A 16124-nucleotide genomic window follows, 5' to 3' on the forward strand; every position below is an offset into this window, starting at 1 on the left:
ACTCCGCCGCTGTAGGTGGCAGTATAAACCATAGAAAAGTGATCCACCAGTAATTTAAAAGAAAAATAAGACCAGGAAGCGACTGCGCCGTGCAATGAGGTCGAATGAGTTTGCTTTTGTAATTCTTCATAAACTGAAGCATTTCTTTGCTGTTTTCCATCTATAATTGTATTAATATTTGCTTCTTTAGTTAATTCCAAAAAGATTTCTGTTTCGCCGTCCCCACAAACATACCTTACTTCATTGTCCGCCATTGCTTTGGGACGACAAACGAACGTGTGACGTAATATCCGGTCAAAACGTGCGACGTGTCAGCGTTTACTCGCAAAACCTGTTTCCATAGCCAAAATTCACTTTTTATTTTCGCATTTCTTGGAAAAATTAATCGAAAAATAACCTCCTGCTCACCTGCTTTATATAACGAAGGGTAATCAGGTCAAGTGATGAGGTGATTCAAATTGTGAATTGGCTTCGCCGACCCCTTGCATCCTCAGCTCCTGCTGTGTTTGCGATAATAATGACAGGAAATCATTATCTACTCTTGGCGGTACACCAAACCAAGGACAAAATGTCCCAAACACATGAGAAAATGTGTTCATTTTGACTCCCATTTAATTATAAGTTGTTTATATTTACTTAACTTTCATTTTCCCTTGAGTTATACGTTGTTGACCACATTAACAGTGGAAAAAGTTTGAAAACGATTCATCTTGGTCTCGTTTTTTTTTACATCACAAAAACCTGGCACTTGAACAGGGGTGTGTAGACTTTTCATAGCCGCCGTAGCTCATCATTATTCCTATAGAATAAAACATCGCAAAAGACGGGGAAAACTGGCCTTGGGGAGTGATCATAGCTTGATCCAAGTCTTTGGAGAGGGCAATAAGCGGAACTGCTAGCTGACAAATTGCACTATAAATGTCATTAGAAGCCAACATGCATACTTGAGTGCATAGGAAAGGGACGGCGCTAATTCCTCGCAGTGATAATCCCATACGACTCACTCTCAAAACATTATTAGGACTCAGATTTATGGCCAAGAACATTCTGGTCATGTCAGTGCTTTTATTTGCGGATTTAATCCCCTCTACATTCCGGGTTTAGTGTCACTTAAGTAGATGCTTGGTTGAGAGGATGACGCCGGAATGACAGCCTCAACCCTTTCACCATAATCATTTTCTGTAATTAAAGGGGGAGAATGCCACTTTCCAAAAAAAAAAAAATCATAGTTGTTAAGTGTCACAATTAGAGATGTAACGATACAATAATTATCACTATATGGACCTCACGATACAATCATTGTGGGAGGTGGCGAAATGTAAAAAAAAGTTCATTTATAAAAACTCACTATATTGTTAAAAAGAAAAATCCTATTGACATAAATAAATGACCTACAATCACTAATAACACTTAATACTGAGGCCCTTACTTGCCAATGCTCATTGTGAATCGAGTCAATTTGTGGAGGATCTCAAATGCGTTACGTTCCCCTTCATCTGGCCGTTAGCGTGGGTCTTAAACGCAGGTGGCCAAAACACCACCAATGACAATGAAACTGCACTAATAAAACTCACCACCACAGGTTGCTGGAACTGCACAAATGGAATACAACTTTGTCTTTTTAACAAATGTGCTGCTGTTAATATCGTGGCATGACAACAACGATATTGTGGCAATTTTAATATTGAGATATCACGATATTGCTGTTATCGTCACATCCCTACCTGATAATAGTACGCGTGGAAAATAATCTTGAAGGCAACCCCCTCCCCCCCCCCCCCAAAAAAAAAACCCGATGACAACAGCTGGGACGATTATGTAAAAAATGATAGTCACGATTATTTTTGATTGATGATTGATTGTCAATGGGATTCTACATTGACTGCTAGCATTAGCACTGGCAAAGACTAGAAAAAGAAAGTTGTGATTTCGATGTACTTATATAAATCGTTTTTCACAGGACGATTATGCGAGTGGTGTTATATTACCTGTCTGTATGTGTTCCTACAGCGTTTGTGTTTGAATATTCGTTGTTTGAAGCAAAATCACCCGCAGAACTCGATGTTAATTTTCTATTAGCCTGTCAACGGGATTTTACATTGACTGCTAGCATTAGCGCATGCCATGTTTCAAAAACAAAGTATGTCTTGTATTTGAATATACAGTATAATGTGTGTAATTCTTGTTGTGACAACTACAAACTGGGTGTCACTTAAAAAGCTTAAAACACACTCCAGGAGGGCAGGGATTGTAAATATACGTTGCACACACTTCATACCAAATATTTTCAGTTGAAGCAATATTGAATATGAAGGATGACAGGAAGGGTAAAAAACAAAAGCCCGCATCCTATGATTAATGGCGGACGTCAACGGGAACAAGGTGTCCTTTTTAAAAGGAGAGAAGGGATCACGTTTATCTGTCACAAAAGGTGTTAGCGACACGAGCGCTTAGCAGATAATCGACACTTTGTTGTGCAGCTGAAGGAATTCCAAGTAGTCTACAAATATAATTATTTAAAGAAGACTGTGAAAACCACACAATCTTCTTCTTCTATCCTCACTTAGCATTCCTCTTGCAAAATTTGAAAGCTTAATCCTGGTTTGAAATCCTATTATTTGCTTGAACCCTAACCCAGCCTTGAAACCCTCATTTGAAACTCTATTTTGAAAACCTAGCCCAGGTTGCCAATCCTAAACCAGGCTTGAAACCTTGGACGAAACAACATAATTATAAAACTCAAGAGCAATCTTAATTTGAAACCCTAACCTTGGTTTGCAACCCTAATTTCAAATTTGGGTTTGAAGCCAGGGTTAGGGTTTCAAATCTGGGCTAAAGTGTTTTGAAGCTGGTGTTTCAAGCCAGATTCTGGGTTTCTAACAAGGATTAGACTTTTGAGCTCGGTAAGGGTTTCTAACTCCAAACTAAGGACTGAAGCCCAGGTTCGGGTATGAATTGTGCAGCCTCCAATGAGGCTCGATATATAAACATAATTTGAAACCATACCCTTCAAACACATATTTTTATACTGAAAACCAGGCTTGAAACCATAAATCTTAAACCCTAACCTTGGCTTCTAATACTAATTTGAATCCCCAACCTTGTCTTAAAACCCTAAATTGAAACTCTAATTTTGGCTTCAAACCCTAATTTGAAGACCTTATCTGAATGTAAACCCTATTTTGAAACCGCAAACTTGGTTTAAAATCTAACTTGACTTCCCTAATTTGAAACTTCAACCTTGGCTTCAAATCCCAATTTCTAACCCTAACTCAATTTGAAACCCCAATTTAAAACCCTGACCTTGGCTTCAAACCCTAATTTAAACCCACATTTGAAAATCTAACTTGACTTCCCTGATTTGAAAGTTTAACCTTGGCTTCAAACATAATTTGAAAATCTAACTTGACTTGAAACCCCAATATGAAACCTCAACCTTGGCTTCAAACCCTAATTTGACACCCTAACCCTGGCTTGAAACCCTATTTCATTTAATATTTTAAAAAGTTGGTGGTTCCAAACTTATTTGCAGGTCTAAGTAGTCAAACTGCATGTATAGGCTTTGCATTGGGGGAATGTAAGGACAGTTTAAGAAGATCCTATTATTTTGCTAATGACCGGAACACCTCCTGGGCAGCTCAAGGAGTTTTTATTTTGTAATTTTTTTCCCCCCCCCCAAGACTCACGTAGGCCCTTGACTACAAACAACACATTTGTTTTAGAAATGAAAGGACAGCCCTGAAGGTATTGTTTGCACCGAGAGCCCGGCCGCATAATTGTTTTAGAAACGCTCCTGGCATAGTGCGGCATCCTCGTTTCGATGACAGCCAATAAGGCGGCTCGCTTTGTGCCCCCAAATTTCCCGTTGCTTTCCCCTATCTTAATTAACTGCATTACGGGCGAGGGACGGCGTTGGAGTGCGGTGTTACGGGGGCGACTGTTTGTTGTAAACGCTTAGAAAATAACAGCCCTGACACCTTTTCATCGAGCCAAACGTTATCCGAACGGCGCCGCCACTTTGGGTCCAAATGGTGGCGAGCGAAAAATTTAAAAAAGCGCAAAAATGACAGTTTGAATACATTCACATGCGAGGCTCGCTAGAAGCCAGGCCGTGTGGTGCATTTAAATGAAGACAATGGGGGGGGATTAATATGCCGAGTGATTGCTGAATCGGTCTTTCTCAGACCTACAGCCGACTCATTATAAAAACCAAAGTGCATGAAAAGCAGGATGGGGGCGGTTTTTAGTGTGGGAAGTTGGGAAAATCCGCACGCCGCATTCCGAGCGTTCGCTTTAAAGATGGTTCTTGATACGCTAATTGCACTCCACTAAGTGTCATGGTTATTGACTTCCCCCTTCCTCCCATTTGGCCCAATTGGTGCAGATGTAAAGAGGGATAAAACACATACAATCTAACATCAGGGGCTTTAAAATCCAATACTCTCCTCTATAATATAATACATAGGATGCTAATGGATGACATTGGATTGAAGTACATAAGGTGTATACACATGACGGAAATATGCTAGATTATTAAATGTTTAGCACATTAAATAAAACATGAAATATGATTAAGTAGGCATTTAGACCAAGAAATGTTCAGTGATATATGATACATTAGCGGTATACAGAAAAGTAAACACCATACTGGAGGAGGCATCGAGATAGCATGTATTAAAAATATCAATATAGGAGGAGTGATGTAAATTGCAGGCCCGCTGACAGAAATGCAATAACGTACACAATAAAGATTTCCAAATCTTGAACCTAAATTATTCACGAGCGCCTCTCCTTGAACGCAACGGTTTGTAGTTTGCAGTGTTTGGATGCTAAATTTGTCTTTCACAGTCTGAAGTACATAAATATGCTGTGAGAGTATAAAAGTGTTAAGTTAGAGGAACTCTTAACCTTTTTGTTTAGATAGAATAATTTGGACTAATTGGTATAATTCATCAAAATGAGCGCCACTCAGAAGCCTGATAATATGAAATGCAATTATTTTGCCCTGTGTTCGCCTAACAAATGGTTTTAAAGTTTTATGAACAGAAAACACAACTGTTGGCAAAAATTTAGCTTGGGTTGTTAGCTAGCTATGCTAGCGATGTACAACTAAACGTTCCTCTGCTAGATGGCAGAAGGTGCCATTAAACTGTGGATCCAACTGATGCCATTCATACAATAGCAAATTGCTTCTTGTTCAAGTAAAAAAGCTTAAATTTCACACTAATAAATCTGTGAGAAATATTCAGACACGATTAGGGCCCGATTAATTGGCCAATATTGGTGCTTTTTTAAAGATATTATTTTTTATTTTATTTTTTTCATTCAGATATTACAGCATAAAAAAGATAATCACATTCAAACACCGCCCAGAATTTTTTTTTTTAATTGGTCAATTAAAAAAATAAGATTAATCGATTCTAAAAATATTCGATCGTGACAGCTCTAGTAGTCATTAGTATAAAATACCGATTTATTTTTTAAGCTTTAAATTGTGATTAGATTTTTCTGGTCCAGATATTTCAAAGCTCACAGATAATGCGACCCCACTTCTTCACTCGATGGGAAGGCACATCTCGATGAGACGGCTTAAAAGTATTTCCGTGTTAAAACCCTGCAAAAGAAACAACAAAACCCTGTTTTATGTATGAAACCAGAACAAACACCAGAGCTCCGAATTTGGATTATTTGGTATGGCGGATGGTTTTCTTTTCACGCCTTCTGCGCTACTGTACTGTGTAAGAGGCATCCATTAGTGCTATTCTCCCCCCAGAAAAAAACAACACAAAGTGAGTGACCATTCATCCATTAGCTTTGGTTCTGAACTCGATGGCACCTACTCATAAAACACCTACGTGGAAGAACACGTAGGCTGGAGTGTTATTGAGCGCGGCCGTGCCTGCTAATGACGTCACGCTCGGTTGAAAGAAGAGTACTGCCGATAAACAAATAACACATGGATCAAGCGACTGGATGTATGCTTTCATCTGGCTTGAATTGAGGAAAATAATTTGGATTGGAAAAGTCTGAAAGTGTATCATCAAAAAAACAAAAAAAAACGATTGCCGCCTAAAAGCACTCAAAATGCAGAGGATCATAAAGCATCAACACACTCATGCTAGATAGCATGACACAGGCATGTTGCATAAACATTTGTATTCAGTAGATAAAATGCTCCACACAAACATAACAGGAAGGGAAAACGTTCAAAATTGTTCAAATATGTTGTGTAAAGGTTATTTAATCTATCATTAATGCTAATTTGGTGAGTTGGCATTATGAATTGTGTGTTAGCATTAAACTAGCGCAAGGCAAAGCTGAGTTGTTAGTTTAATTACTCAACGTGCAATTCTGTTTAGTTCGACAATAAATATCAACAGAGAGTGTCAATAAACAGTTCGACCAGCTTTTTAATTTTTTTATTTTTATTATCTGCCAAATGGTTGCTTGTTTGCTGCCACCATTTAACGCTTGTTAGTTAAATTTTTGCTCAAATCAAAGTAATTTGCAACCGATAATAATAATAATAAATTTCATTTATCAGCGCCTTTCAAGGACATTTTACAGGGCGAAGGAAACTAAGACGGTTAAAAACAAACCCCCAAAATTTGGGCAGAAAATAAATAAATAAATAAATATAAAAAGGCATAAAATCAATACAATAGGAATGATTTTATTAAATTCCATTCAAAACACTCATTTGATATTAAATAATAGTCAATTAATTAGCAGCAGTAGCGGTTTTCTTCATTTGTAATTATTAGTAGGGATGGGGGAGTACCGATATCGGTCCCCCGCTCTTGTGGGGGGGATCGAAAGTTTCAACTTACTTATGGATTTTTTTCTAATTAATTTTATTGGGTGCTCTATGCAAAATTACTTTTATGAGCAAATAAAAAATATATAATTGCCATTAATTTCATTCCATTTTAAGGAAATTTGGGGATATATATGTATTTTTTTTAAATCATCTGTCGTTTTTTTTAGGAAATTGTATGTATCATAAGTACTAATGGTATCGGCACTTGGTATCAGTGAGTACTGAAGATTTTAGTATCGGTCTCAAAAAAGTGGTATTGAACTAGCTCAAGTTATTTCGTGTCCCTGCAGGCGCCGGGGGCAATAAACGTATGGAACGTATTCGATATGCAACAAACGTCTGTTTGTATCGGGTTGTGCCGAGCCACAGTTAAAAAGCCGTGAAGCCTGGAGAGCGGCGAAGAAATTGACAGCTAACTGATGCGGCTCTTTTTTTTTTTCCTCCTCTTTGCAAAGTGCCAGCCTGAGTGCAGACAGCCTCAATAAATCAAGGCAATCACACGGCGGCATGAGCAAAACTTTGTCATAAATCCCCCCCAAGGATCATAAATGTACACCTTTCCAAGCGCACCGATCCGCCGTGGCTGTCTTTGTTTGCTCAACGTAATTGTGTTATTTCGTTCTTTTCTTTTTTTTACAGATCTGTGCATGATTCAAACACATCATTGATCTCTGCAAGCGCAGATACCAACACTAGTATTTTGTTTTCAGTGTATTGGTATTTTTATTGGTACCTTATGAAGATAATTAAAAAACATTTTTTTTTAAAGATTGTGTTATATCAGTGGGTGGAAGAAACACAAACAATTTAATCTATCGTCAGTACATCACTGCATGTAAAAATTAAACATGCAGAGTAAGAAAATTATATTACACCACCACCATTTTCGCAATAAAAAAAAATTGCAATAAATAATAAAACATTACAGTGAATCCCCATTGAATCGCCAGGCTATGTGTAACACTGACTAGCAATAAGTGATTTATTTATTAATTTGTTTGTTTTAATTTTCTTCCTACTCCATTTTATATTTGGTAGTCCACTTGTTGTATTCCATAAATACAATGTAAAGTAATCAACAACAAAAAGATGTATCGCTCAATTTCACTAACATAAACGTGGTAAAGTAGCATAGCAAGAAAGTCTCTTGTTGTGTATTACCATACAAAATGGCCGACAAGCAGGAAAGAGGCACAACCTACTGCCCTACAACTACCACAATTATGCTTAAAAAATGCTTTAAAGCCACAACCAGAGTTTGATCAGTTCTGCTATAGCCATGTGGACAGAATGAGAGTGTGATAAAAATGGAGGAAGTATCAACTTTGGAGACAAAATGGTCATCAAGCAGGGAAGAGGTACAACAACAAAAACGACAGGTAGGCTATGCTAAGAAAATGCTTAAAAACTCACCACCACCATTATTATTATAAAAAAAAAAAAAGCCTTAACACAACTAGACTGTAACCATGTCTGCTATAATCACTTGAGTTCATTAACAAAACTGTTTATTGGATGTAGTGCAGGATGAGAGCATGTGTGTTTGAAAATGGAGGACAATGTGGATTGGGGACCAAATGGCTAACAAACAGGAAGTTGCGAAAGCAGCAACAGACATGCCCAAAAGAGTTTAGTGAGCACATGGAAGTATTGTAAGAAGCTTTAGCACTTGCCTAGTATCTTGAAACGTTTTCCTAGCAGACACCACAGGGGACCACATCACATCCAGAAAATGCTATCTTTTACTCCAGCTTTTTTTCTGCCACTTCCTGTCTTTCTCTCATTCATTTCCTGTTTAAGTTTCATCCAGCCATTATTGACTTTTTCTGCTCAGCTAGCTCTGCTAGCTAGCACCTGACGTTGCTTTAATTTGATATCAAACAAGATGTTGTCTTAGCATGTTTAGCTAACGAGTTAGCTAGCAGTAATGCTACATGTACTGTATTGCCAGTGCACCTGGAAAGCATCTCTCTCTTTCTCTCTTTCTCTCTTTCTCTCTTTCTCTCTTTCTCTCTCTCTCTCTCTCTCTCTCTCTCTCTCTCTCTCTCTCTCTCTCTCTCTCTATCTATCTATCTATCTCTCTCTCTCTCTCTCTCTCTCACAAAATTCAACACATAACAGTCCAAAATGATGAGCTTTTTTCCCCTTATGAATTTATTCATATGAAAAACAGACATCACAAGTTCACGATGCTGCTGGCAGGCCAAAACTATGTCACAATTTGTTAAATTTAATATTCTACCGAAACTCAGACACAATCTGTTTCCTCCTCAGGTTATTGAATCGGTGGAGGCTGGTGTCTCGGATCTCACGCGGCTTCGTCTGTCCTTCCTTCCTTTTCTCGGTCTCTCCGTTGGTCTCTTGAGGCCTCCCTGACTTTATGTTTTTTGGATTTGTTGGGGTCTGGATGTTTCTTGGGCTGGGGAGGAGTTCTGGTGGGGGGTGTCTGGTCGGTGCTGGATTTCACCTTCCTTGGTTTTCTTCGGTCCCCTCGGGTCTCCTGGTGTTCGATTTAGGTGAACGGTATAAGATTTTTTTTTCTAATAGGTTTTCTGGTGAGCTAACAAACACACGCACGCACGCACGCACACACACATACTCACCCACACACACAAAAAAAAAAAAAAAAAAGGGTATGTATGTATGTATGTATATATGTATATATGTATGTATATATGTGTATATATATATATATATATATATTTAAAAAAAAAAAGAGCAATGATGATGACATTTCCCAATGAACAATACTGAGCTCTTAAGAAAAAAAAAGAAGAAAAAAAAAAAAAATTAATATTCATAATTTATCAAATCTATACTATTGGTCAGTGTGTGTGTTTTGACAATTTTACTATACAGTATTAAACAATTTTTACAAATGACTGACCAATGTGACGTGTTGTAAATGGTTTGCTCTATTTGGCGATACAATGTTAATGATTGAACAAATGTGCCGTATTTTTGGTCTTCTATTTTGTTGGCAATTGGATTTCTCCTAATGCTAGCGATAATTAATCACAGCCTTTGAATCTCATAATAGATCTCATATGTAAATAAATAAATTAATAAGTAAGTAAATAAGTAAGTTACATAAAATAAAACCATAGAGACTTTTGGACCAGGACTAGTTGCCAGCCAATCGCACGGCACATTTACACAAACACCTATGGACAATTGTCACACCAGAAGGTCGGAGCCGGGATTCTAACCCGTAACCTGACAATTGTGAGGCAATTGTGGTAACCACTCACCACCGTGCCTCCTGAACATTCTAGATTAAAAGAAAAAAGAAAAAGAAAGAAGACCGATCATGCTGAACCCTTTGAAGCTTCTAGCGTTCCACCAGCAGATGGAGGAATGCTCCTGGTCTGCCGTAGACGCCCCACGGCCGCCGCCGCCCACTGACGAGCCCCCGTCCCCGGACCCTCCTCCGTTGAGAGGAGTTCCTGCATGGACCTTCACAGAAGGGGAACACATGTCGAGGCTGGATAGAGCGGGCTGGGATGAGTTTGGCCGCGGGGCTGCTCTTTGCGTGTTTTCATCTTTCCCATCAAAGTAGTCTGGTAAGAGATATTTTTTGGGGTAGATGTGGAAAGCTGGCGATTGAAGCCATCGCGTCGAAATGGATGCCCGTCTCGCCGTGTGGTTTCATCTCCTGGCCCTCGTCCGGCCCCCGGCCGGCGCCTCCATGGACTCGTGCTACGACGAGGAAACGGCCGCCCCCAGCCGCTGCTTGCCCAAGTTTGAGAACGTGGCCTTCAATCGGAGCGTGGTGGTGTCCAACGAGTGCGGATCCACGCCCGAGGACTTCTGCATGCAGATGGGCTCGGCGGCGCGCTCGTGCCACCGCTGCGACGCTTCCGTCCCGGGCTTTAGCTACAGCGCCGCCCTGCTGACCGACTTCCATAGGAACGACGAGCCCACCTGGTGGCAGAGTCAGTCCATGTACTTCGGTATCCAGCACCCGAATTCCATCAACCTCACCCTCCATCTGGGTAAGAGCTCTTTTGTCTTTGCTTTTGCTTCATGGGGTGCAGTTAAATGGCTATTTGAATGATTTTGCTAACCAAAACAGCAGCACTGATGCATGTTAACTCATTCTCTCCCAGCCATTTTCACTGAAGCAGCCCCTTTCGCTCTCGGCTGTTTAATTGGGTTTTGACTGATTTTGCAAGGCCCACAAAATATTGTGTTCTATTGCTATAAAACCATGGAACCTACCAAAAGAATGATTAGAGTATCTTCTTTCAACAGGAAAAAAAAAGTATATTTCTGTCTGTTTCCGTTTTGCAGAATATAATTATTCATCATTATTCATAAACCTGTTGAAAACAGTGGGAAAAAGAGCTTGTTGCAACATGGCCCCGGTTGATCTCTTATACTCTGCTGCCACCTGCTGGCCGATTTTGTAATAACTACCATTGCGTCCAGCCGTTGTAGCTGTTTTACATGTGGAAATTGGATGGATGTTCAATTCTTCAATTAACATTAGAAACAAAACGGCTCCTTGCCGCTAGAAATCGTAGTGAAGGAGGAGGGGAGAAGAGGGAAGAAAGAGAAGAAGGGGAGGGGGGAAAAGACCCTGAGTGGGTCACGAACCAGAGACCTGCTGCTTACAAGGCGATTGCACTAACCACAACACCATTCGTTCAGTTAGGCTCATCAAGGCAAAAAGTTTTACTTACACAAGTGTCAGCCAGAACCCTTGATAGAATTTTAAGACGGCCAATTGTCATTGCACTTTTGCATTACAATTGGTTGATTGAATTTAATTGGACAGGATGTTTACTGTTACTATCCCATGGAGGTCTCAGAGAAAGTGGGCGTGCGTTTAGTCCGCAGAGGCGGTGCGGGGGTGGGGCCGCACGTAATGACGTCAAAAAGTTCCATCAGCTCCTTTGCTCAGGTTGGGAGGGGCTGGTGCTTGGAGAGCGGAATGACATACTAGAATTTCTCGTAAAGAGGCGAATGGAGGAAAGCACCACTTTGGTGATGTTTATGGGGAGGAGTTAGCATTTTGACATGGCTAAAAGCTTAAAAAAGGTGATTTTGGGACGTTGCTGTCACTTTAAAGCTCTTTGTGTACGATGCTGCGACCTACTCTCGACTGAAATTGACATCAAAGTGTCCTTGGGCAAGCATCACGGCTCCCGAGTTTTTTAGGTTCGGTCATGTGCCGTTCGCAATGTCAGCCCGAGGGCACTTTGACATCATTTTCAGTTGAGGCGATACTTTTGAGGGTGGGGTGTGCCATTGTGATCCGCTTAAACTTTTGCAAAGTACTGTTGGTCAACTTTGATTATGTTCTCTTTTTATACGCTTTCTTGTGTTGTGCTGTCCGTTCGCCATCTCCAGGAATAGAAAGAATGCTCGCGCTGGTAATGATAATAATAATAATAATAACAACATAATTGAATGCAGATGGTTTGTGGCGGTTCTGGTGTTAGGATTTCACGGCAAAAAAATCACGTTAGCTTCAACGCTTTGGCTTCAGTGCCATTTTCGCATCGGCACTCGGGCACACGCGTCTTTGCACGTTCCTTGTCCCGTCTGTCCACTGGCATGGAAGCGCTTTATGTAGAACAGCTGTGCTAAAGAGCGCGGGGCCGCGGCTCAGCGCTGTCCGCGTAAAAAGACTTTGACACGGACACGGCTTAAAGCCGGAGTTTGTGAGCACGGAGCGCCCTTCCCACCCCCCCCCGTCCCCCGAGGCCTCGTCGGAGAGTTTTGTTGGGGAGGATTTCAAGTCAATAAGGAGGACACAGAGTTTCTTTTGACATGGCCAAATAGCGAGCGAGCGATGTCGGGCAACTTTTGCTCCTTTCTTGTGTCAGCTTGCAATATTAATGCGTTCATGTCTGTGATCAAGGGACAAAGTGCACTAAGATCTAGACGTCAACCTGATGAGAGTTGACGGAAATCAAAGCGGGCGAACATGTAAAACAGGATTTTCCTTGTTATGTTTTAAATTGCTGCCTAAGGGTCGTATAAACATGCAATCAGTATCAGATTGAAATGAAACCTTTGGTAGGTATATGACATTTTGGCTACCACTTTTTTCAGACTGATACCAGTATGAGTAATTAACTTTTGCGTAGATACCGATACCAAATACAGATACTACTAGTACATAAAATTCACCCCCCCAAAAAAACAATGACAGAAATGCCTATATATCCCTATGTAGAATTTTCCTTAAAATTGAATGAAATGAATGGCAATTTTCTATTCTTCTAATTCCTAAGAGGGCGGCCAATAAGGATATCAGCCACTGCCACGATTACCAATACCTTAAAATAAGGCTGGTATTTGCACAATACTCGCCCATCCCAAATTTTGGCCATTATGAACTGCAGGGATAAACAAATCATATGCTTGGTTGCTAAGCAAAACAGCAGCACCTACCATTTTAGTATTGCGCGTGTTTTAAATGAATTCCTCACGCAGTATTAAATACGATCTTGCATTAATGTGGAGACTATGGCGACGATGATCTTTCCTGGAGAATCTGCCATGTTGCTAACCAAAACAGCATCGCCTGAAAATTACCTCGCTAATAAACACTCATGAGCTATGCCACTTACTTGCTCTGCCCAGTCTGCCTTACAGCACAATCAACATTTTTATTCTAAGTCCACTTATACGTAGCATAAATTTCAATATGCTGCTAATATTTATTCTAAACAGCCGTCACTCATCTGCAGTTGAGTAAATAAACTCCTCCGGGCATCAATTCTTTTCAGGACAAATCTGCTCAGTCAGTCCTTGTCACCAAGATGTGCTGCAAAGGGCCACGAAGGATGGATGTGAAGCTGATAGATGGTGAAAATGTCAAGGACTTGTTGTATTTTGTGTTCAGAGGGCAGCTAGTGGATTTTTTTTTCCAGAAGTTTCCAGCAGCAGGTAGCTGTTGTTGAGGCTTTGTTGTCTATAATTTAAGAGCGCTGCCTGTACCGGAGAAAAGCACCGGCGCAGCCGCCGACACAGCTGCCGCTGAAAGGATATTTCTGATGGATGCTCTGCCTCACAAACCTGTCTCTCCTTTACAGCCCAGCCTTTAATGCCATGAGACACAACCAAGATAGTGAGGAATAAGTACTAGCACTTGGTGCGCTCTAAAAACAGTTGGGTCAAATGTAATCAAAATTGGGTCAAAAACAACATTTTGGGTTATTCAATTAACCCCAGAAGTTGGGACAAATGAATAACCCCATTAAACAACTCCAAAATTTTGGTTGATTTGGGGGTTATTGATTTAATTTGACCCAACTTTTTGTAGGGTCGTTCATTTTGATCCAATTCAATTGGGTTATTCAACTAACTCAAAAAGTTGGGTTAAATGAACAACCCACAAAGCAACCCAAAATTGGGTAGTTTGGGTTATTCAATTACCCAACTTTTTGGGTTAGTTGAATAACCCAATTGAATTGAAATTGGTCATTCAACTAACTCAAAAAGTTGGGTCAAATTAAATTACTGTATTAATAACCCACAAAACAACCACGTTTTTGGGTTACTTTGTGGGTTATACATTTGACCCAACTGTGTGGGTTAGTTGAATAACCCAATTGAATTGGGTCAAAAATGAACCAAGCACACTTTTTTAGGTATTTAGCCCATAAAGTTGGGTCAAATGATTAACCCCCAAAATCTACCCAATTTTGGGTTGTTTTGAATTGGGTAAAAAATGAAAGATCAAATTTTTTGAGGTATTTAGCCCCAAAACGTTGGGTCAAATTAAATCAATAACCCACATATCGACCCATTTTTTGGGGGGTCATTTTGTGGGTTCTTCATTTGACCCAACTTTTTGGGTCAAAGGTTGGGCCAAATGAATAACCCACAAAACCCCAAAATGTGGTTGTTTTGTGGGTTATTAATAATTGAATTCCACCCTTCTTTTTAGGTTAGTTGAATAACCCAATTGACAATACCTCTCTTTATTTACATCTTGTTTTCATTAGAAAAATAATCTTCCCACCACTGTTTGTGTGTCACTAAAAACCCTTCAAAAGTGTAACGTTTGAAAGCTGTGTTACCCATCTGGATGTTAGCAGGGGAGGTCTGGACACATTTGTTGTCTTTTGCTTCTCCAATCTAAACATGCGCTCGCCCAGAGGAGAGCTAGGATGACACACATGGCGGCGGGAGTCTGGAGGCAAACAAAATAAGACGAGGGAGGAAGAAGCAGCGGGGGGGCTTAGAAGGGAAAAAATGCTGGTTAAGAATCAGTCGGCTTTTTTTCCCACCAAAAGAAACACATCCTTGAAGTGTGCAGCTGGTTCTCATTGGGCGCAGTCAAAGAACACCAACATCCTGGCTCACATATAAAACAATAATCAAACGTTGAACTCGAGCAAAAACGCGTCTGTAAATATTTAGTCCACGCCCACTCTCTGAGAGTTTAGTCTGGACGAGAGTGACTGTAAGGTCAAAATGTTCCCAGACTGCCCTTTAATAGCTGCCAGATAGATCTAGATTAATAGAGAGACTCTACAGGAGCCACTCAAGTGGATTTGCCAAGAAGCCCGAAAGGCCTAGTCGATTATCTTTCAGGGATTATTTCTCGATGGCCTAGCGCTGACTTTAATTGAGATCAGACTTTAGATTTCCTGGTAGCTCAGGTCAGACATGTACTGCAGCTTCTTCGGATTAACTTAAAACTCTTAGCGGGGTGTCCACAGATCCTTCATTAAAGACCCTGTAAAGTGACACACCACAGAGAAAGGTGTTGGATGTACAGATTAGCACAGCCACCACATCCACAGAAATCTTACCTAGTACCTGGTACTTCACACGCTTGGGGACGATTATCACACTGATGGACGAAAACCCACATCCGTCAGTGCTCATGTTTATTGAAGGAAAGTGGGAAGTCGGACATATCCCACTTGGATTCTCCCAGTTCCGACCTCAAAGCGTTTGAGGAAAATGTAAACAACAAAGATGGCTGAATCCAATAAATTGTGTGTTAATCTGGTTAACAAGGTCGCAATCTCGTCGGGCTACATAAATTAACTTTTTCGAAAATAACTAAATTAATGTTTCAATAAATAAATAGATAATTATGTTTATAATCGTGGAAGTTATATTTGGCCATTCACGGTCTTTGTTTCTATGGATTCCCCATTATCGAGTGTCAGGTTCAGTCAACCTAGAACATTTAATAAACAATAGACAAGGAAGGAAGACAAGAGACATTTTACTCGCGAGGAGAACAAACAGAGATATGCTCAGTTACAATCTCCGACCCTCTCTTGAGGCACACTCTCCCGAGCCCTCTCTTTTTATTTTTTTACAGGGC

General features: G+C 40.2%; 2 protein-coding genes across 5 annotated transcripts in view; one reads left to right on the forward strand and one right to left on the reverse strand.

The window, feature by feature from the left end:
• fibcd1b (fibrinogen C domain containing 1b) overlaps window positions 1–8651 on the reverse strand; it is a 151363-nt gene extending 142712 nt beyond the window's left edge. For 2 of the 3 annotated variants that reach the window (XM_086096261.1, XM_086096259.1), the window contains exon 1: window positions 8494–8651. The gene's annotated coding sequence lies outside the window, so the exon portion shown is untranslated. Of the gene's footprint in view, window positions 1–408; window positions 472–8493 lie in introns of those variants that run through there. The other variant, XM_086096260.1, reaches the window with a different exon arrangement.
• lamc3 (laminin, gamma 3) overlaps window positions 8018–16124 on the forward strand; it is an 86616-nt gene continuing 78509 nt past the window's right edge. Inside the window, exon 1 of one of the 2 annotated variants that reach the window (XM_086096258.1) lies at window positions 8018–8199. In XM_086096258.1, the coding sequence (XP_085952384.1) occupies window positions 8157–8199 (43 nt within the window). In that variant the 5' untranslated portion in view covers window positions 8018–8156. Of the gene's footprint in view, window positions 8200–10237; window positions 10816–16124 lie in introns of those variants that run through there. The other variant, XM_086096257.1, reaches the window with a different exon arrangement.

The sequence above is a fragment of the Leptonotus elevatus genome, chromosome 15 (genome assembly GCF_054856555.1).
Source record: "Leptonotus elevatus isolate MCC_2025b chromosome 15, RoL_Lele_1.0, whole genome shotgun sequence".
NCBI classification, from domain to species: Eukaryota; Metazoa; Chordata; class Actinopteri; order Syngnathiformes; family Syngnathidae; genus Leptonotus; species Leptonotus elevatus.